We start from the raw sequence: 23456 nt of genomic DNA on the forward strand, positions 1-23456 counted from the left end.
GGAGGCACGCGGGAGAAATTGCATGTTCTGCAGTTAAAAAAGTCTGATTATAAGGCTTTGGTCACGAATGCAGCGAAAGCTATGAGTCGGGAGCAAATGGGCCGTCTGTATGATGTGGGTGATAAAGCCAGGAAGTTGATAGCGTGGTTGGACAAACGGGAGAGATTAAATTGTGTGGTGCCTGTGATCGAGCGAGTGGATGGGGTACGTGTGACGGATCTACTGGAGATAGTGGAGGAGTTTGCTTCTCACTTTCGAACGGTGTATGCGCCGGTCTCGGACCGGCCGGAGGAGGACTCCCGTCTTTTGCTTCGGGATATCGCCTTGCCTTGTCTGTCTGACTCGGATAGAGAGCTAATAGAGGTGGATTTTTCCACTGATGAAGTAGCGCTCGCTATTCGCTCCATTCGCTCGGGTAAGGCTACGGGTCCAAACGGTCTGCCCATCGAGCTGTACAAGTTGTGTTCGGACAAAATGGCGTTGTATCTTCGCTCGATGTTTCTGGAATCTAGAGAGAGAGGTCAGCTTCCTCGTGATCAACGACTTGCGTCTATTGTGGTGATACCTAAAGAGGGTAAACCTCGTGAATTCTGTGCTTCGTATAGACCTATTTCGCTCCTAAATGTTGAACCTAAGGTTTTGGCAAGAGTATTGGCCAACCGACTGATAACAGTGATAGGTGATCTGGTGCACCCGGATCAATCTGGCTTTATTCCTGCCCGTAACACTGCGCTGAATTTGCGTCGCCTTCGCGGCGTGCTGGCGACGGCGGATACGTTGCGTGAACCGGCCATTTTGGTTTCGTTAGATGCCACCATGGCATTTAACACTGTGGAATGGCCATACTTATGGGCGGCTCTGGCTAAGTTTGGCTTTGGGCCGGTGTTCATAGGCTGGGTCCGTCTGTTGTATGAGGAGCCCTTGGCCCAGGTGGTCGTAAACGGTAGAGTGTCGGCTCCCTTTGCTCTTGGTCGGGGTACGCGGCAGGGATGTCCCCTTTCTCCGCTGCTCTTTGCTCTGGCTCTCGAGCCCTTGGCGGCCTGGTTGCGATGGGAGCCATCCCTTAAGGGCATTAGGTGGACCCCCGGTTTTGAAGATCGCATCTCGCTCTATGCGGATGACATTCTTCTTTACCTTACCTCCCCCCGGAAATCCTTGGGAGTACTATTTGATGTCCTTAGCTCCTTTGGCAGGAACTCTGGACTGGTCATTAATTGGGCCAAGTCCTGTGTGTACTCGCTCACGGATGATGTCCCACTTGTACCACGCAGCTGTCCTATACAAATCTCGTCCACCGGATTTAAGTATTTAGGCATTCATATTTCACGTGACTCGACTGCTAGATACCGACTCAATTTACTCCCCCCGCTCGCCCGGTTAAGAGCGGACGTGAAGCGTGGAGCAGGCTGCCTCTGTCCCTGGTGGGTAGGGCAGCCTTATTCAAAATGATGTCCCTTCCCAGATTCTTGTATGCTCTCCAGAATACTTTAGATCTAGTGCCCTCCAGCTATTTTCATGAGATTGAATGCCTGCAAAGGAAACTGGTGTGGGCCGGTCGTCCCCGGATTGCCTTGGCCAAGCTTACGCTGCCATGGTACGATGGCGGAATTGCGCTACCGGATATCCGACGGTATTACTGGGCTTCCCAACTGAGCCCAGTTAACCATGCGATGTACGGTCCGGCTGCTAACCCGGCCTTTGCGATGGATAAATGGCTGCTTCGGGGCGGAGATTATAATAGGGCACTTTATTCGAAACGGTCTGACGTGGAATTAACCGGGCCTACCAAGGTCGCGGTTCGGGTCTGGCACAATGCTACCGCTGCCACGGGTTGGTCGGATACCCTTACTCGGGCAACTCCACTATGCTTCTGAGAAGTTGGGTAATCTGTGGACGACTAAGGGGTTCGACAAATGGGACCTTATCGGAAAAAGTGCGGTGGGTGATCTTTTGCGGAAGGACAAGATTAAATCCTTTGAGGAGTTACAACTAGAATTTAAGCTCGGCCCTCGCGAATACTTTCGATACCTGCAAGTTCGACACGCCCTTTCCTCTGTTATGGTGCCTGGGACGCCCGTTCCAGACTCCTCGCCCCTGGAGGACAGAGTACTTGATGGGCACGTCCCGGACAGTACGATTTCACTCATATATAAAAAACTGATAAACCACCGAGCGGACCTTCTTTTACAGCTTCGCATGTCTTGGACCGGCGATGGACTGGAGCTTGACGATGAGGACTGGCAGGCGGCGATATCCTCTCCAAAGGAGGTGGCGATCTCGGCTCGTCTGAGATTGGTGCAACTAAAAATCTTATACCGAGTATACATGACGGGTCCTCGATTGCTGCGGATGGGTTTTGTTTCGGATGCTTTGAGTAAACGTGGCTGTGGTATGGTGGGTACATTCCTTCATATTATGTGGGAATGTCCTGCGGTAGCATCCTTCTGGACTCGTGTGCATGGTGTCATGTCTGAGCTAACGAGTGTCTCGCTTCTGCCTGAGGCCCGGAGATGTCTGTTAAATGTATGGGAGCCCAACGACTATAATGTGGCCCAAACGCAGTGGGCCACCTTGGGTAACATGATTGCTAAACGTGACTTTGCGCAATTGTGGGGGTCGGCGAAGCCACCGAGTCTGTCGGCCTGGTCTAGAAACATGGACTGGTGCATGTTCCATGAAAAAACAGTATACATTGCCAGGGGCAGACCCAAGAAGTGGGGGAAGATATGGAGTCAGTGGAATCAATACCGTGGTGAGATTTGTACCCCTCCTTTTGAGCCTCAACTGGAGCATTTACAGTCCCCTTAGCATGACGTTTCCTCTTGTCCAGATTTTGTTGATGTACTGTTCCCTCTCTCTTCCCCTCCCGGACATTCTTTTTGTTGCTTATGTATAGTTGCAGATATGGTACCCCTCTACAGAAGGATTCATCAAGGTCGTTCCCTTTTTGTTTAGCCCTTGCAGTAGTTGTTTTATGTTTGTTGGTTGGGGGTTGTTTTTAAAAAAGATAAAATCAATACCTCAGTTCTCTTGTACACGTACGTATGGCTTGGCATGATTTGTTAATCGCCGTCGGGCCCTAGGGTTGTCGGCTGAAGAGCTGTGTATTTTTTCATCCTACTTTGATTTGGAATTGTTGCCAGCCGATCCGGTGCGGCTGTATGATTGCTACTGTATTTTCATGTCTTTTTCAATAAAGGTTTTAAAAACAAACAAAAAAAAAAAACCAATGTAACAGAAAAACATCAGCAATTACACAGTACATCAAAAAATAGGCAATACAATTAGGAGAGGTGGGAAAGGGGATACAAAAGTGGTGGAGGGGGCAGGGGAGGTGAGAGAGGGAGGATAAGGAAAGAGACAACACGGAGAGACGAAAGGAAGTCTGTCTAAAGCCCGACTGGGTAGGTGACGGCCAAGGAGAGAATCCACAGCCCATCTCCCCAATAGCTAAACCAGGTAGCTCCATCGGGCATCAGACAGAATAGTTCAGTCTCGATACATTGAGAGAAAAGAGAAGGAGAGACATAAATAGAGGGAGGTGAGAGAGGGAGGATAAGGGAAGAGACAACAAGGAGAGACGAAAGGAAGTCTGTCTAAAGCCCGACTGGGTAGGTGACGACCAAAGGAGGGAATCCGCGGTCCATCTCCCCTATAGCTAAACCAGGTAGCTCCATCGGGCATCAGACAGAATAGTTCTGTCTCGATACATTGAGAGAAAAGAGAAGGAGAGACATAAATAGAGGGAGGATGCGGGTGGAAAAGACAGGAGAGACGAAAGGAAGTGCAACAATGAGGTTTAACAATATAACAGAAAAAGATCAACAATTACACATTATATCAAACAATCAGCAAAACAAGAGGAGAGGAGAGAAAGAAGAGAGAGAAGTAGTGGGGGGTAGGGGAGGTGAGAAAGTGAGGATAAGGGAAGAGACAACAGTAGAGACAAAAGGAAGTCTGTCTAAAGACCAACTGGGTAGGTGACGACCAAACGAGGTAATCCACGGTCCATCTCCCCTACAGCTAAACCAGGTAGCTCAATTGGGCATCAGACAGAATAGGTCAGTCTCAAAACATTGAGAGAGGAGAGAAATAAAAAGAGGGAGGAAGCGAGAGGAGACAACAAGAGAGATGAAAGGAAGTCTGTCAAAAGACCGACTGGGTAGGTGACGTCCAGGGAGTGAATCCCTGGCCTGTCTCCCCAATAGCTAAACCAGGTAGCTCTATCGGGCGTCGGACAAAATAGCTAGATCTCAAATGACGAGGGAAAAATTCAAAGATAGAACCGGGGGGACTAAAGGGCCAGGACAGGTGAGGGCAAAGGTCAGAAGCAGCAAAGTGGAGAAGAGTAGAACGGGGAGGGGTAGGGGGTAGAGGAAGATAAGGCCAGAAGAGACGCAGGAGGGTTTGTTGCGGCCGTCATTTTAGGCAGGTATCAGCAGTATTTACATGGGGATCAGAGTTACAGGTTATAAGTTACGTTTGTTTCAAGAGCAAAATAAATATAGGAATTAGGAGTGTGACAGGGGGAGGGACGGAAAGGAAGGCGGAAGAGACAAAGGGAAGTCTGCCCAAAGACCGACTGGGTATGTGACGTCCGAGGAAGGGAGTCCCCAGCCTGTCACCCCTATAGCTAAACAAAGTAGCTCCAGCGGTCATCAGTCAAAATAGCTAGGTCTCAGTGGATACTTATGGTGGTAACTTTAAGCAGGGACAGGAGAGGACAGGGGCCATTAGCTGGAAGGAAGAGAAGAGTAGAGCGGTAGGGGGTAAGGTGAAGGGGAGGGGAGGGAAAAAAAGTCAGGAAAGACGCAGGAGGATTTGGAGGATTTGCCCAAGGACTCTCTGCAGATAGTTAAAACGCTGGGTGAATATGCGCAAATGTCTCTATAATGAGTGTGTTTATTATGGCCGCCATCTTAGGGTCAGGCTACAACAGAAAGAAGCTCCTGAGCTCGTTCCCCGATCCTCAGTGGACTCTGGAGACCGCCATGTCCCCTGCTCAGCCTCCTCTGGGGTGTCACATCCGGCGATCCGGGGCTGAGTGGGAGGGGTCCGTCTCGAATTCCCGGTGTCGCGCTGCAGCGCTCCTCATGCAAGTGTGGTCTGTCCATCGCAGGAGGTCCTCCACATCTTGACCGGTGAGAGGAAGCCGGGCGGGGGTGGACAGTGCAACGGCAGGGCTCAGGCAGGACTCGGGCACAAGCAACCCCCAAGTGGGTGAATGTGATGCCGCTCTAGGTCGCCGGGCAGCCAGCGGGAGTTAAATTGCGCCTAAGTTCGGGGTCCACCGCCATCTTGAGGTCAGGCACTGCGGCTGTGAGGCACCGCCGTCGGGTGCATTGGCGCGTGGAAAAGCCGAGAGCACCCGTTGCTATTTGCGCTGGTGGCAGGCTCACCTCCGGTGCAAGGGCAGGCACAGGGGAGCTCGAGTCAGGAGGTGGTGTTAAATGCCATCAGCTGCGGGTAGGTGTTCAGGTCCAAGTAGCAGCAACTCCAAGATGGCCGATATAGGAGTAGGATGTAGAATGTCCCCTTAACTGCCCAGCAGAGAGTAGATTCAAGGGGCTGGGGGCGTCTTCATAAGTTCAGCAGTAGTGGGGCTAAGTGGTGGCTAATGAGTGGGGGGTGGTGAAAACAAAAAACAGAAAGGCACCGTGTTCAACGATGGCAGCAGAGTGGACAGAGCTGGCTGTCTAGTGCTCCCAAGGTGATCGACTTCTAGCTCGTCCGCCTCAGCATCGATTGGTCTGCCTGTCCGGTGTGGCCGCCATTTTGTGCCTGGCCAGTCGGGTTCAAAGGATTACAAGAATTCGGCAATACCCTCAGGCGCAGATTGCGGATCGCCCGGGCATAGCCTCCCTTTAGCTCACTTCTCCATGCCGATCTGCACCGTAAGGGTTGGGGTATCCGATGTTAGGGTGAGATTCACGGCCCGAGCTTCCGCGGCCAGCTGCCATTTTAGAGTCAGGCGGTAAACGTTGCTCGGCTCGCCAAAAATGCGAGAAAACCACTGCCACATACGCCGGGTGCTCACTCCTGACGTTACGCTGGGGGCTCGTTCCGGGAAGGCCAAGCTCCGACCAGTAGACTGCTCCGAGGACCACAGAAGAGATGAGCAGCGATGGGGTTCGATCTGTGTCGGGACTGGACTCAGGACGCCCACATTGGCCGTTCGGTAGGTAAGAGGAATCCTGCTTTCCCGCTTTGTAGCAGAAGCCAGGGTTTTAAGTTCCCGGGGAGCTGGTGGGGGGAGGCCAGGGAGTGGGGTTAAAACAGGGATGTAGACGAAATTAGTATCCCAAAACCGGGAGCTCCTTCTGGAAGCTCTTACTCCGCGGCCATTAAATATTGCCAATATTGACACTTAATTGCCTTGGATAAACCTGTCTTCAATACTGGGACTACCCTTTCTTTCTCATTATTCAAAAGATGAACAAATGACTCAATATATTGACCTAAAATTATTACTTCACCAATAAATTTAATCCAGGCCAGCTTGAAAGTGATTAAAATACCTTCATCATCTGGTAACTTTTAGGTAGTCGATGCATATACTTAGTGACCAGAGGTTGACCTCACAACATTCATTACCCAAATGAATCATCATAAGAAAGGAAACTGTATACAGTGTTACTGTACCACACTTATTCACTCGCCTTTTCCCAGGGCTATTAACTGTGCAAGCTCCTCTGACAATCAAGGTCGAATTTCAATATTAAGCCATTATTGTCCGACAAAGGACCAGAAGGGGCTTAAATGCGTTATCACTTTATGAATCACTTCTGTGTATAATTTTACAAATCTGTGGTTTTCTACTTTTCCATATTTGGTCCTCAACTCAACATTTGTTACTCTAAATAACTCCAACAATGCAAAAGCTGTTAGAAATTAACCACTTTATTGGAAGTTCTATACACTTGAAAAGGTTTTATTCATTTCGGCTTGATCTGAATTTTTTGTCATGAACGCAAAACTTTTGTTATTGCCTTTTAGAAATACATCGGGACACCTTTTCTTCTCAACCGTAGCAAAGAAACAAAATGAATGCAATACAAACGAAACAATTTCCATGGCAATTAATTGTGTGAGAAAAAAATCTCAATTACTTAAAAAATAAAAACCTCTAAATCATCACTAGAAATAAGGGTTTTTCCTCTTTACTGTACAAGAAACGATATTGAAACAGATTCCACATTTTCAACAGAGAATAACGAATTTAAAAGATGCTTTGAAGAACTTGCCACAAGATATGGAACGTTATTTGCATACCGTTATATAACACAAAATAGTAAAATACGAACCATAAAAAGTGAGGTATCCAAACAATGAAGAGATAAAATAGATCAGAAAACTCAGCCCGATGCTCAGGTTGGCCACGTTCTGCATCCTTCTCTTGGATGGGCTGTGATACAAAATAACAGTGTTACACAATCTTTTTTAATTAAGCTGTAAAGGTCTCCAAAGCATAGCAGTCTCTGAATATCAGACTCAAGTGTGTAGTCTTCTCAGTTTTCCTAGGCATTTTCGCAAGAAAGTAAATAGGATTTGGCAGAGTTGCTTCATCTTTTCACACACTAACCACGTCAGAGTGGCTTGTTTTCTCGAACACACACCAATTTGAAAACGTCTAAAGCCATTGTTAATTCAAAGTAATTACTAGACAGCCAGGTCTACAGACATAATAAAAAGAGGATACATACGAGTTTTAAGAACCTGTCCTAAGGTTTATGTATGGATAAACCTGAATGTGGTCGCAAGCGAATCTTAGATTAATACAGAACTTAATACAGTATGAATAATGTTTTCAAGTCTCTACAAAGGCACAATTGATCACTGTTTAGGATTTCTCGTGTTAGACGCACTTATAATGAACGGGCATTGTCCCAAACTGATTCAAGGGGAATAGTGGTCGTTTGTTTCAGAGCCTGGAGAAGAGGTTTTTAGCAAACCCAAAATCGAGACACACTAACTTAAGTTGAAAGATCCTACATTTTACAGCAATGTGGCTAGCCCTGAGGTTCTGTGGCAAACAAGTTGATGGCATTTTGTTTGCTTTCTTAACTTAATTCTCTGGTTTACACTTTACCTTTTAAGTTCACAGTAGATGGGTAACACTGATGTGTGGCAGAGGAACGAGAAGGCCATTGTCGGTATAGCAAATGCACCCTAAAATGAAAGTACACATCAATATTAATAATCTTGACCTTTCATAAAGGAGACCTGTTTAACGGTGTGTTGAGAGTAATATTTACTGAGTGACTAGCAATCAAGTATTTGTCAAAGGTGCATGTCTTTCAGAAACTATACATATTATTGGGTGGTTCCATTAGCTACTAGGCAGCAGAATAGTTAACAGAGATAGGCAGTAGAGATGATTGGTGATAAACAAGAACACACAACCCTCTTTTCCTGAATGGAAGATTACATACATTTGATATATAAAATAATATAGTTGGTTTGGTTCTGAAACCCATAGTCGAGGGTGGAAGGCAGTTGGCAACAGTGTTCCAATGGAACAGTGATTTCAAGGCAGCTAACTTCGATGAGGCGCAAACTGGACTGAGGCTTGAAGAGGTGATAGTGGTTAGCAGAGTGCAACAGTATTGCTTTGAGAAACAGAGGGGGTTCCGGGATATGAGGTGGCATGGAATGCCTTAATGGTAAGGATGAACTATTTAATACTGAAAGAGTACCAAGGGTTTGTTTGCCTCTCTTAACTGCCCCGCGTTCGACTATCAGTTAAACCCTTGGTACTCTTTAAATAGTTCATCCTTACTATTAGGCCATTCCATGACACCTCATCTCCCAGAATACTGAAAATTGAACACAGCGTTTAGGAGAGGCAAACGTGTATCTGGAAATATGCACTGGCAGGTGGCAAAGGTGATAGTGCTCGCTTTCGGGCGAGAGAGGGGGGGGGGGAGAGAGAGAGAGAGGGAGAGAGATCACCTTTGCCATCTGCCAGTGCATATTTCCAGATACACGTTTTCCTCTCAGTTAAACCCTTGGTACTCTTTAAATAGATCATCCTTACCATTAGGGCATTCCATGACACCTCATCTCCCAGAATCCCCTCTGATTCTCAAAACATGTGTTGCACTCTGCTAACCACATTCATCTCTTCGGTCTAGTTTCTGCCACATCGAAGGAAGGTGCCTTGAAATCACAGTTCCATTGGATCAATCTCTCTCTTATATATATATATACACACACACACACACATATATATATATATATATATATATACATATATATATATATATATATATATATATATATATATATATATATATATATATATATATATATATATATATACACATATATCTCTGTTGGCTATTAAAACAGTCTAGCATAAGCCTAACATCAATTTTGATCACAGATTTTACAGTGCGGAAGGCAAAGTGTTGGGAAATGTTTAGGACAGTCAGTAGTTGGAATCCGGCTGTGGTAGCATGACACTTCATCCTCATAATGAGTTTGAGTCACTGTACAGTATTCGTGGCAAAAGTGTGTGTTAGGCAGGAACTGTAGCAGTCAGAGAAGAGGGGGCTGAATTTGATGGCAAATATATAATTTTAGTTTTGAACAATTGTCGAACCATGGAGAAGTAATTCCAGTCTTTGGTGAAAGGTAGGCAGACAATAATTCTAGATTTAAAGTGGAGGTGAGAGATGGCAATGAGAAAAGGATTTGTTTGTTATGCATGACGCTCATAGGAAGTCTCTAACATTTACACCAGATTCTAAATCTGGTAACTCACTGCTAAACGTTGATAACAAAACTGGTTACCTACTGTTGCTACGTCATAAAGACCTACCAGGCCCGGTTGACAGGGCTCTCTGAAATCCTGTCAGCACAACACTATTTGCCTGCTTTTACTGAAAGCAGAAATCACAGCTTCTGGAGGTGAGGCAGGAAGACAAGGAAGAAGGTGGGGTTGGTTAGGGAAGACAGGTAAGGTATTCATTTTACATTTGGGTCTGCGGGAGAGGCCACGGTATGTATGGATCCGCCATTACTACTTCTCTGCCCCTTCATTGCAGGCGAAAGCAGGTTCAGAGGATTTTGGGGCAATACATAACAGAAAATTATTTATGGGTAGAAACTGAATTAAGGTTCTGATGGACACCGCAGACAACTCGAGCTTCTAATTGATGTCATTCAGAATCCCTCTGTGAAAAACATTCCTATAATTCACTGGTACTCATCTCTAATTCAATATGTTAAATGGGTGGGTGGTAGGAGAAACTGAAAAACGAAACGATGTCACAAAGGGAGATAGTATAGAGAGATAAAGAGAGATGGCAGAGTACTGAGTCCTCAGGTCACCCCCTTAGGCCACGGCATGGACAGGGAGGGTATGGAATAACAGGAGACCATAAAGGAGAGTTAGCAATATAGGAGTTATAGTCAATCACGGTAACCGTGATGCCCAGCATGGCACAAGTAAGTAGTATAGTAAAAAGCGAAGGGTGTTGAATTGAGCTTCGTGGTTAATGAGTATAAACCTGGACGAGAGGTGGTTATAAAGGACTGCAATGAGGATCTGTACACATGCATGAGAGTTGTCTGGGTAAGGTAAATTTCAGGAAGTTGAATAAACTGTAGTATTAAAAATAAAAGGTGAGCTGCTTAAACAAGAGGGATCCAGATTTTTCAAAACATTTTTCAAAAAGAAATTCAGCTGGTAAATGATCTTGAATGGAGTTCGATGCAACAATCATAACAGTAAACACTGGTATCCATCTCCAGCTTCTTAATTAGAGATCCACGTGCTGACATCTAGACTCTCTCAAAAAAGTATCCTAGAGTTTTGAATGGATGGAAGTCAGTGTAAGGGCACCTTTAAATTTGTAACATTAAATAACATGAGGTGCTTACGCAAATCACTGCTTGCATTGACCACTTTAAGCCGGAGGCCACAGCTCATGCCTTTACCCAGTCCTAGGTTCACATGCATGAAGGTGGAAGGGTGTAGTGGAGAAGGTAGTTACAGGGGTGGGTCAGCCGAACAGTTTCTCAGGCTGGAGAGATTGAGCATGAGGGTTGGCCTGAATGTGTGGAGTGACAATTCAGCCGTAAGTTTGTCAGGGAGACTGTTTCCAGTAAAGAAATCATAACTGTTCAAAAAACCTCAACTTATATGTGGTACAGAGTTGCAGAAGGTCAGGAAAAGTGGGATATAGCGGGAGACAGTGTAAGAAGGTTAGGGAGATGAGGTGCCTGTTGGTCCCGGCCTCGTGGCGTGGCCCTCGCTGACCCCCATAAACCCAGAACGACGGACAGAACTGATTTCCGTCCACCCAGGACGATACACAAGACTCCTACATCGGACCTGAAACGACCTCCAGACCGAGTGCCTGCACCCATGCACGTGACCCTCGGAATCCATGTTTGGCCACCCCGGCCAGCCGGCCGCCTTCTTCCCTTTCGGCAGCCTCTGGCCGCTCCCGGCTGCAGCTGGGCGTGCGCGTCCGGCGCGCGCCGACCCGCCCAGGGGGTGAACGGCTCACCAAGTACCCGAAACCAAGGCTTCCATCACACCTCCGGCCCCCTCCAGAAGAACTGGATGTCCTCACACCTCTGAACCATCCCTGGGGGCTGGTTTCGATCGCACCTTTTGGCTTCCTAGTGAGCTGGCTCAAGGCCTTGATGAGCGTCTGGGATTCCCTGGACGCATGGTCCCAAAAGCATCAAAGACACAGCCGCCAGACAATCAGGCGCCTGGCCCTCGGACCTCCGGCCTCCTGCCTCTGAGGGTCCGGACATCAAAGAGCTCCTGGAGTATAAGTCAGCCGGCCTTCCCTCTAGTCGGCAGTTGTATCTTGGACAAGAAAGCCCTGCTGATCTGATCGCGGCTGACCTTGCGGAGAACAGACTTAAACCCACCGATCCCTGCTGACGTCGTCGCGGCTCATCCTCGAATCTACGGAACGGAACCATCGGAGCCCTGCTGACGCTGTCGCGGCTCACTCTCGAAGAGCAAGACCTGAACCATCGGAGCCCTGCTGACCTTGTCGCGGCCCACTCTTTAAAACGAGAGACCCTTGCTACATCCAGAGCCCTGCGGACGCTGTAGCGGCTCCTCCTGCCTACGAGTACGACAAAGTACTCCTGACCAAGCCCTGCTGACCTCGTCGCGGCTTGGAGAACTCTCCGGTCCGGCTGGACCATCGACGCTACCCTCACGACCATCTGAAACCGAAGTGAGTAGGACAGCAAGTCCCATCGCCAGCCCCCATAAACCCCCAGTTCGAGGATTGAGAACTGTGCGCAGGTTGCGTGGCGTGCCAGCTGGCCCTCTAAGACTGTCCCGCTTCCCCGTTCCCTTGCTACGAGACTTTGACGATCCCTCGATCACCCTGTATTGATCCTCATTTTTATCTTGATAAAGTTCATACTTGACAAAGATTCACGGTGTGGTGTCCGTTCGTAAGTGTGGTGTGTCGACAGTGTGTACGATCAGTCCTCCCCGGCGGGGACTCCCCCTCGATAAGACTCAGCAGTATTTGTGGGAGAGGAGGTCCCGGGTGGTTAGGAGAGTCATCTTGACCCCTGGGGTCACCGCCTTCCAACAGTGCCATTAAATGCCTTAAAGATGAGAAAGAATTGTATTCTGGTTGCGGAGAAAACATTTGGCAAGTTATACTACGATTGTGCACCACAGAATTGCAAATTAGCAACAACAACTATTAGCAATTAACAAAGTGCTGCATGTATTGCTGATTGCCAGCTAACCTAGTAGGAGAAGCGTAAGCAATATTTCTGATGTTCACAAGTTGGAATCTCTACTTAAGTGCATCTAGGCCTGTACTGACCTTTTTTGATGTGCAGATTGTAAGCTAACAATCTTAAATTAAATACAGACAAGACAGGAATTCCTATTTTTAGCTCTGTCAATTATCTGCGGTCACGTGTTTGGCAGTTTTCTTTTCTTGTCTCTGAGGAAGAGACAGTCAACCAAGCTTGAAATATAAGCATCATTTTTTCACAGATGTTAACTTTCAAACCTCAGTGCACTCATGCTATTTATTATCTGTCTAGAAATCTAGGGAAAATATGGTCCCTACTTACTTACTCCTGTAAGAACAACCTCACTAATGCTCTAATGTCTTCGAGTCTGAACTATAGAAATTCATTCAATCTAGGTCTTCCAAAAACTCATATCCATGTACATCAAGTTATCGAGAATTCTGGCGGACACCAATAGGAGGGGCACATGTCTGGACACTTTACCTAAATTCACTGCCTACCTATTCTTAAAGTGATTCTGTTTATAGCCCTCTGTATAAACCACAAAGTTCGCGCTAACTCTGGAGCCGCATTCCAGTGGCCCTTCTTTGAACAATCTGTACCTCTCAGATGAAGTTCTTGCAAACTTCTGTAACTTGCACTTACTGCCAAGCAAGATCAGGAGCATGGATCATTTTATATCTCATTCTGGAATCTCTTCCCTCCCTCGTTGAGGCATCCAACGCACATTATGTTCATAAAGGTTCTTAAACCTGTTTTTTCATCTTGGAAGATAAGAATTAATTCTCTTCCCTGCTTCAACAATCTGATGAGCGCCAGGATACCTCAGCTAGTGTGCTTCATAAATGGATTTCATTTGGTCATTATCCCTTGCGAGTGCTCCATGCTTAACGTGCATAAAGCCGTCTCTGCAAGGGATGGTGCAAATGTCTGTTCTTCTGTCGTACAATTTTCCAGCGTTCAAGACATTCCTAGCCACAGTTCTCTGAAACAAAGTTTATTTTGCCGAGAACAAGCATTGGTATGTACTAACAGGAAGAAAGAACTGTTAATGTAAATATTGAGCTATGTTTCCAGTAATGTATTTATCCGTAGCAATTTAAATATCATTTTAGTAATTGTCTTTTAAAAAGTGACAATATTTCGAGGGTTAATATAATACAAGACAACTAACTTCGCATGTCTCTTAAAGTCAATGTGACTTACATTCGAACACAAAAATAATAATTCACATTATTCAATGAAACTGTAAAACATATAGGGGCATTAGAAGAAATGTTCATTGTCTACTTAAAATAGGGTTGACAGCGTGTGAAATTCAAACAGAAAGATCTGTATAGACACGAAACACATAGAAAACACTAATATGAAGGGGACAGCATGACAAACTACACACATGATGGGGATAAATAGATAGTTAACTTACAGAACAGGACAGATCAAATCTATTGCTTTAAACCAGGTGAAGAAACACCATGGCAGCAAATAGATAACCAATGAAGCGGCGGCCAGTAGAGAAAGAGGGATATAGAGCATCAAAGGTGAAAAAGAAAAAGACCTTTAGAGCAGCTGCAAGGAAGCAAATGGATAAACATTAACGTAAGTAGCAAAGACCAAAAAATAGGACTTTTAGCAAAGTTAAATAAAATAGGTGATGTCTTTTCTTTATAAATGACTACGGGCACCAAGTTTGCCAGGAGAATGGAAAGGGGCGACCACTCGGTCCCCCCGAACGTATGGATGAGTGCCTCGATCCCCCCGGGAAGCCATTTTTGGGCGGGAGGCGCGTCTCGGCTGGTATGCCCGAAGCGGCGTAGCCGGGGCGCGCTTTTTCCCGCCCTAGAGTGGGCTGGCCTAGACACCGACGCAGCCAGCCACGCCCTCGGGGCGGGCAGGGGCGGGTTTTCGCCCGCCCTGAAGACGGATAAAAGAAGGCGCAAGACCAGAAGACGTCCTCTTGTTCTTGTGCTCCGAAGCTGCACCTCCTCGCTACACGTGAGCTCGGGACGGAACGAAGAGCCAATTTTGAGCGTTTTGATCTTTTTCTTTGTCTTCTAGATACTTCCTCGGAGAGATGCCCAAGAAAGGCGCAAAGAGAATGACGACCGACCAGATGGTGCGGGCCCTTTGCAAAGAAGTGTCCGACATAAAGAAACGGTTGGCGGAGCGAGATGGGGAGGAGGGTTCGGGCACTCCGCCGGCTGGAGGGAGACCTAAGAGGCCGAGAAAGGTTCCAGCCGGTGGGGCCGTCCCGGTTCCCTCTGCCCCGCTCGAGGCGCCGACCCCAGTACCGATGGAGGGGAATCCAATCCCCGTTGTCGTCACCCCGACATCCAAGGAAGACATGCCCCCCGAGCTGGCAGCACAGCTAGCAGCATGGTTGGGGGATAGTAGTGATGGCGCCACGGCTGCCGAGGCACAGGCGCTGATAAAAGGGCTTCGTGAGAAGAAAGAGGCAGCTAGAGTGGCTACGCCGTTGGCGGGGATAGACAAGCCGCAAGCGGCAGAAGCTGCGTCCGGTGCAGGTAAGCGGCCATTGCCGATTGCAAGGGACGAGTCAGCACCCTCTCGTAGAGAGAGATTAGGACAACATGTGCCTTTAGCTATAAAGGAAAAGATCTGGGCGGGGGAGTACGTGAATATTTTTTCCTTGCTTGTTGATCATTATGATGTGGAGCATGTAAAAAGTCAGAAGGACTTAATGCATCCGAGTGTTTGGCGCGCAAAGATGGCCGCCTTTAAGGTAAATGAGAACATTGGCAACTGGGGCAATGCATGGGGTATTTTCACATCAATTTTGGGGGAACGTAGGCCCGAGTTGCTTCCTGAGTTTCCCGTTTATCAATCACGAATTATGGGTTATTCGACAGCGTATCAAGGTAACCATTGGTTTTGTTATGACAATTTGTTCAGGAAAGAAAAGGAACATAACAAGAGTTTGACTTGGGATTGTTACGATTCTTTAACATGGGATAAAATGAAAGAATCGGGAATGTTAAGAATGCCATTGGTCGGGAGCACTGTTGTTGATCACTCCCGCCAAAATGTGGGGACGCCCTTTCGACCAAGTACGAGCACCGACGACCAGTCGAGGCCCGCAGGCAATACAGGGAGAAAGGGTTTCTGTTTTAATTTCAACAAGGGGAAATGTACCAGGCCTCCGGGATCGTGTAAATTCAAACATGAGTGTAGTACGTGTGGGTCGTCCCATCCTGAGTCATCGTGCAGAGCCAGAACGAGTGAGAATGGGGGTAAGGGAGGCGCCAAACAGGTCTAAGCTAGGCCGAGGGGCGCCTTTACCAACCCCGATTGATACCTTGGCAATGATTCCCTGGCTCAGCGAATACCCGGATCGTACTTCTGCCGGGGTGCTGCGGAACGGTTTTACACATGGTTTCCGCATCCCGGTAGGGGACTTTCAGGGTGTAGGGATGTGCAAAAATCAACTTTCCGTTTTACAACATGCATCTGTAGTGCAAGAAAAAATTCAGAAAGAGGTTAGCCGGGGACGGGTCGCCGGCCCGTTTAGTGAGCCCCCGGTACCGGATTTCGTTTGTTCTCCATTAGGGGTGGTCCCCAAGAAGGACCCGGGTGAGTTTCGTTTGATCCATAATCTATCTGCTCCATATGGCCTTTCGGTGAACGACGCAATTGAGCCAGAAGTTTGTTCGGTGCGATACGCATCTTTTGATGAGGCGGTAGCCATCTTGAATCGCCTGGGGCACGGGACGTTGATGGCGAAATCTGATATCGAGTCAGCGTTCCGGTTGCTTCCGGTACACCCAGACGATCAGCGTCTTCTGGGATTCGGGTTCCAGGGGTCATTTTACATGGATAAGTGTATGCCAATGGGATGCTCTATATCATGTGCTTACTTTGAGCAATTCAGTACTTTCCTGCAATGGGTGTTCACTAAGAAAACGGGTTTCCGAAATGTAATGCACTACCTTGACGATTTTCTGTTCCTTGGCCCCGCCGGTAATCCCGAATGTGCCCGGGCCTTAGCTGAATTCTGTGTGTTAATGGATCATCTTGGCGTGCCATTGGCACCAGGTAAAACTATGGGTCCCACGACTTGCCTCGAGTTTTTGGGGATCGAGTTGGACTCAAGGGAGGGGTGCTTCCGTTTACCAGCTAGCAAAGTGTCGAAATTCAGGGCAGCCCTCCAAGTATGTTTAAAGGCATCCAAAGTTACACTGCATCAGTTGCAACAGTTAGTGGGAAAGTTGAACTTTGCCTTGAGGGTGATACCAATGGCTCGCCCCTTTTCCCGCTCAATTGCCCAAGCGATGGTTGGCTTAAAGGAGGGTCATCATCGCACAAGGTTATCGGCCGAGGTCCGCCAGGACATGCGGATTTGGTTAGCATTCTTGGCGGACTTCAATGGCCGGGTCGTCTGGAACAAGCCAGCCGTCTCCTCTGAAGAGCTTGGGCTATGGACAGATTCAGCAGGAAGCGTAGGTTTTGGCGCCATCTTCGGCACAAAATGGTCGGCACAAAAGTGGCCCCTATGGTGGCACGAGAAGGGGCTGACAAGTAACATCGCTTTCCTTGAACTATTTCCCATTCTGGTGGCCCTGAGAACCTGGCCAGAAGGGTTCAGAGATCATTCTGTTGTGTTCTGGTCCGACAATATGACCGTGGTAGAATGCATCAATAGTCAGGCAGCCCGTTGTAAATTGATTTTGAGGCTCCTCAAAGAAATTGTCTTACTGTGTATGCAACTGAACGTGGTATTCAGAGCAAAACATGTCCCAGGGGTGATGAATCAGGCTGCTGATGCACTGTCTCGTTTTCACATGCAGGCTTTCTCGGGTTTCCTTCCTTCAGCGGACCCGGAGCCGGCACCCTTCCCCGAAGCTCTCTGGTCTCTCGGTGCCCCGAACTTCGTCACCTCGTGGGAGAGAGTCTAGCACCCAGGACAAGGAAGGCATATGAAGGGGCGTTCCAGGCCTATTTAGCCTTTTTGGGGGCAGAGAGAGGGGGACTTTGGGGTCAGGAAGAGTTGGTAGTACTTTTTCTGATGTCCTTACGTAGGGCTGGGAAATCGGTGGCTACGGCCCAAAGGCATCGCGCCGCCATTTCCTTTGTTGCCAGGGCCCATGGCATCCTGGACCCAACAGCGTCTTTCACGGTCCAGAAAGCGCTACGTGGGTGGCAACGTCTAGAGGGTCGCAGAGTAGACGTACGACGACCGATAGGTCTAGACAGGTTGTCCCAGTTACTGGTCACACTCCCGAACACATGCTCGTCCCCGTTCGAGACCTGTTTGTTCCGGACTGCATTTACGCTGGCATTTCACGGGGCTATGAGAGTTAGTGAGCTGGTTGCAAGGAGCAAACGGGACGTGACGGGGGGCTTGTGCAGGGAGCATGTCCAGATCAGGGGTGATGCGATGATTGTCTCCTTTCTCAGGTCCAAGACTGACCAAGATGGGAGAGGGGACTGCACGATCATCCGCAGGAACCCCGACTCATCCATGTGTCCGGTACAGTGCTTAGAAGATTACCTAGCACGAAGGGTGGCATCATGGGGGGGGACATTGTTGAGGCATGCAGACGCCACCCCGCTGACGAGGTTTCAGTTTCAACGGGTGCTTGCAATGGCCATTGCCGCAGCGGGCTTGGACCCGGGCGAATTTGGGACCCACTCTTTTCGTATAGGGGCTGCCACTGAAGCTACAGCCAGAGGTCTTAATATAGAACAAGTGAAACGTGTGGGGCGTTGGTCCTCCAATTGTTATAAGAGGTACGTGCGATTGCACATGTTGTGAAGCTGTAATCATGTACTCACGCCTCTTGTCTTTTGTTTGTTTTCAGTTGCGCAAGCCTACGCGGCAGGGCAGACTGAGCAGTCGACCCAACACCAGGTCAGCGGTCGCACGTCACCGGCTGTGAGGAAGGAGGTTTGGGTCGTGGGCCACTCATACGTGAGACGGGCTGCAGACGTATTCAAAGCAGGTGACATGGTTCACGTACCTGAGGAATACGGGTACAGAGTGTCCTTCTACGGAAGGGGTGGTCTCTGTATTGACCAGTTTCAGGAATTTTTTGAGGGCTTGTTAGAGCGGATGAGGTCACCGCCGTCCATAGTCATAGTGCATTTGGGGGGCAATGATTTGGTCACCACCGGTAGACGACTTCTCCTGGAGGCTATGCTTTCCACGGTAAGTTGGTTAGCGAGGAGAGTTCCGGGGTGCCTAATTGCATGGTCTCATATGATCCCACGAAAAGTGTGGCGGGGGGCTATCTCGATCCCTGCTTTGAATCATTCTGTTAAAAAATTGAATAACAAAGTGAGTAGGTTGTTCCGTTCCAAGACATTGCATTCGATCTCGCATAATTGTATTAATGATGACAGTATGTATCTGGGGGATGGTGTGCATTTGTCGAGGGCGGGGAATGAGTTACTCATAGGAGACTTCCTAGCCTGGTTAAAATCTTTAAATCATGACCTTTAGGTAGGAGTTTTGTGGGGGGTCCGGATAGCCGGTCAACTATCCGGACCTGTGGCGGTAAGGTCATGATCGGTGAGCACTAATTGGTAGATCCCTATGAGTGGGCGTCACCCAACACGGATGGGAGCGCTCGGGAGAGGTGGCCATTGGCCCCTCAGTGGGGAGGCGGTCCCGTCTAAGGGCGGGTCGCCGGAAGTAAAGGAAAGGCGGTCAAGGCCCCTTCCTTTGTAGGAGGGGTTACAGCCCCCTCCTGGGGAATTTCCCGGGGCCAGTGTCATCTGCGACGGCAGATGCGGTAAGTTGTGTGGGGTGGGGAGAGGTCAACGATACCTTCTAGATACCACACACAAGTGTTCGAACGACCTTTAAATGGCGTCGAGTCTTAAGTGCCCCCGTCAAGTCAAGGGAAATTGTTAGTAGTTGCACTTGAGGTAAGCCCCTGTGCCATCGCCCCTCCTAAGTGGGAGGGGTAAGTCTGGTTAGGGATCTTGACACCGGTTATGACCTTGCCGTTGGCCCTTAAACGTTAGGATGTACAATTTCAGTGTTCTTAGAGATTGTTTTTTGTAGGATGCTAGTTCGGCTAGGAGAACCTCTGTATTAGAGATTATGTTAAGGTTAGCCAAACATCGTAATGTGATAATGAAATTGTACATAACATGAAAACGTTTAATGTTTTAATTTTTTGTTTTAATAAATACGGCCGGGATGGTCACTCCATCCCACATCCAAAAACTTTAAGAACTGTTTCCGGTTTCCCTTCCTTTTGGGGGATTGTGTTGAGAGGGGGTGGCGGGTATCTCAGCCATATGGAAAGGGGCGACCACTCGGTCCCCCCGAACGTATGGATGAGTGCCTCGATCCCCCCGGGAAGCCATTTTTGGGCGGGAGGCGCGTCTCGGCTGGTATGCCCGAAGCGGCGTAGCCGGGGCGCGCTTTTTCCCGCCCTAGAGTGGGCTGGCCTAGACACCGACGCAGCCAGCCACGCCCTCGGGGCGGGCAGGGGCGGGTTTTCGCCCGCCCTGAAGACGGATAAAAGAAGGCGCAAGACCAGAAGACGTCCTCTTGTTCTTGTGCTCCGAAGCTGCACCTCCTCGCTACACGTGAGCTCGGGACGGAACGAAGAGCCAATTTTGACCCACCCACCAGCCCCTGAGGACAGCAAAGTTGTTGTGCAATAAAGTGAATTGATAAGTTTGTTTTTTCCGTTTCGTTTACAGGCTATAATAGTATCAGTTTGTGGTTAATCATAATAAAGGATGGTGAATATCGTTTAGGTTGTTACGATTAAAATGATTTGACGTAGTGTTACACTTCTAGCATGTTCTTTCGGTCGTAGCGACCAATGTTTTCATAGGTTTAAGAATTGTCGTATTTATTTTTGGTAGGCGGTAAGGTCATGATCGGTGAGCACTAATTGGTAGATCCCTATGAGTGGGCGTCACCCAACACGGATGGGAGCGCTCGGGAGAGGTGGCCATTGGCCCCTCAGTGGGGAGGCGGTCCCGTCTAAGGGCGGGTCGCCGGAAGTAAAGGAAAGGCGGTCAAGGCCCCTTCCTTTGTAGGAGGGGTTACAGCCCCCTCCTGGGGAATTTCCCGGGGCCAGTGTCATCTGCGACGGCAGATGCGGTAAGTTGTGTGGGGTGGGGAGAGGTCAACGATACCTTCTAGATACCACACACAAGTGTTCGAACGACCTTTAAATGGCGTCGAGTCTTAAGTGCCCCCGTCAAGTCAAGGGAAATTGTTAGTAGTTGCACTTGAGGTAAGCCCCTGTGCCATCGCCCCTCCTAAGTGGGAGGGGTAAGTCTGGTTAGGGATCTTGACACCGGTTATGACCTTGCCGTTGGCCCTTAAACGTTAGGATGTACAATTTCAGTGTTCTTAGAGATTGTTTTTTGTAGGATGCTAGTTCGGCTAGGAGAACCTCTGTATTAGAGATTATGTTAAGGTTAGCCAAACATCGTAATGTGATAATGAAATTGTACATAACATGAAAACGTTTAATGTTTTAATTTTTTGTTTTAATAAATACGGCCGGGATGGTCACTCCATCCCACATCCAAAAACTTTAAGAACTGTTTCCGGTTTCCCTTCCTTTTGGGGGATTGTGTTGAGAGGGGGTGGCGGGTATCTCAGCCATACTGTTAACGTTATACATACTAAACTTTGGCTGGTAATAACAATACACAAATTATGAGCACAAGATAAATACATTAAATCTGCAATAAAAAACAATATACGACAGCAGAGGGGCGCTATAATGAGGCCAAAGTGAAGCTATGTTCTGCAAAAGTTGAGATTTAAAAAGAAGTTACCATTCAATGGAAAACAAAATGAGACCTTCAATGCATGTAACTGAAGGGTTTCACAGGAAGATGAATGGTGTTTTCAGCAAAACGATGAAAGAAAAAGTAAAAAACTGAAGTTCCTGGTCTAGAAAGCAAACTGAAGTATGCCCTAAAGGTAACACATACCAGATAACGACAATGTTATATCTGTCCTCGTAAGCTAACCATCAATTCATGGGAGGCTGTAGCAATATCTGAAATATTGCCCTGGATTGTCCCAAACATAAGAAAGCACGAACTGTGACAATAACTTTTTTCAAATTCTTTCCTCAGCTTGGTATGGTAGTGTTATGCTAGACAATCGGAAGGTCTTGCACTGGTGTCAAAGAAAATTATAATGGACTGCCCTGGTGGTCCTAGAACTTCCGGTAGAAACTCATTTTGCCACCACAAGGCTCGACTGTATCTTTAGAGGGAGTGATACTGTAGATTAAGACAGGGTATAAGAGGGACCGAGGGTTATGAAAAAGGAAAGGTGTGCACAGGAAGGTTAAAGAACATGCTTCCAGTGGCGTTGCAGTGGGGGGGTGTCGGTGGCCTCCCCCCCCCCGCTCTTACCTGCTGCTGTCATCATGCAGGCCACATCAGGAAATCGGCAGCCCATTTCCCTCCCTGGCTCTTACATATGACTTCCGCAAGGCTGCTGCCCAAGGGTCCGCCACAGGTGGCAAACTGTTTAGCTACACCACTGCATGCTTCTCAACTGTGGTTTGGGTGGGGGTAGGAGGGGAACTGAAGACACACAGCAATCTTCAAGTGAATAATGACGGATGGAAGAGGAGACAGGGCTCCATGGATAAGAAGGAAGGTGATCCAAGAGGAGACGTTGTGCTGAAATAGGCAAGGATTGGAACTGATAGATGCCTTTAAAAGAAGTCCTGATATAGAGAACTAACATTTGGCAAAAGCATAAAAAGAAAAAAACACAGAAAATTAAAGTTAGCTTTGGTTGACCATTACTTTTATACAGCTATCTTCCTCCTTCTCCCCTTATAACCTTTGGGCACATATTTAAAAACGTGATTTCAGAAGTAAACTATGAAATCTTACATTCTGCTAGCATAACAACTTAACACTCGTAACACTGAACTCCATTCAGGTTTACCAAAGTCATGAAAGCATTCTTCAAAGTGAAAATATTATTTTATATGAAAATCAATGCAAAGAAGATGCCTGGAACATCTTCTCTAGAATAACTTGGCTTCTATCAAATCCCTTTCAGCTTAATAACAGAAGCATCTAAACAAAAGCCTACCTAACTCAACAGAAATTATCATACAATCAATTTATAAACAACCCATTCTTAGGTTTAATCTGTATTATGAGTTTATTTAGTTACACTAAAATGGCAATGAAAAAAAGAACTTAAATAATACCAATCTACGATGTTCAACAGATTTCACTGCACTATCAATTGCTTCAGCAAATTGCACCTCCTTTCTTAACCAGATCACCACGCTGCTCCCTATTAAACTATTCACACCATTCCCCGTAGCAAAGCCATCAAACCCAATCTGTCTGCACTTTGGTTCTCATAGGAGCTAAAGAGCAAGCTGGAAAAACACGTAGCCACTAAGACTTACCACACTCAAAACAATCTCCACAGAAAGCAAACACAACACAACCTAGTCAAACTTGCATGTACTTGTTTTTCTATGCAGGAAATGAATGAATACCCCCTTTATTTATAAAGCAATAGTATGTACGATTATAAAAAGCAAATTCATACTGATTTATAGTTCTAAAATGCATTTACGCAACAGTATCTAAAGATGCAGGGAGCAGAATTGTGGGGGACAAAAGTGATTGTATCATTACATATAATTACACCTTATCAACACCGTGTTGAAAGTTTCAATGGAACCCGTGCTTGCAATCATTTTGAAACC

At 47.4% G+C, this 23456-nt stretch overlaps 1 protein-coding gene across 1 annotated transcript in view; it reads right to left on the minus strand.

The window, feature by feature from the left end:
• SLC38A6 (solute carrier family 38 member 6) overlaps positions 1-23456 on the minus strand; it is a 360414-nt gene that overhangs the window by 57636 nt on the left and 279322 nt on the right. Inside the window, exons 9-10 of the mRNA XM_086937949.1 lie at positions 8090-8169; positions 7305-7405 (exon numbers count right to left, since the gene is read on the minus strand). Of these exons, the coding sequence (XP_086794075.1) occupies positions 7305-7405; positions 8090-8169 (181 nt within the window). The remainder of the gene's footprint in view (positions 1-7304; positions 7406-8089; positions 8170-23456) is intronic.

This window comes from Lissotriton vulgaris, chromosome 9 (genome assembly GCF_964263255.1).
Source record: "Lissotriton vulgaris chromosome 9, aLisVul1.2, whole genome shotgun sequence".
NCBI lineage: Eukaryota > Metazoa > Chordata > Amphibia > Caudata > Salamandridae > Lissotriton > Lissotriton vulgaris.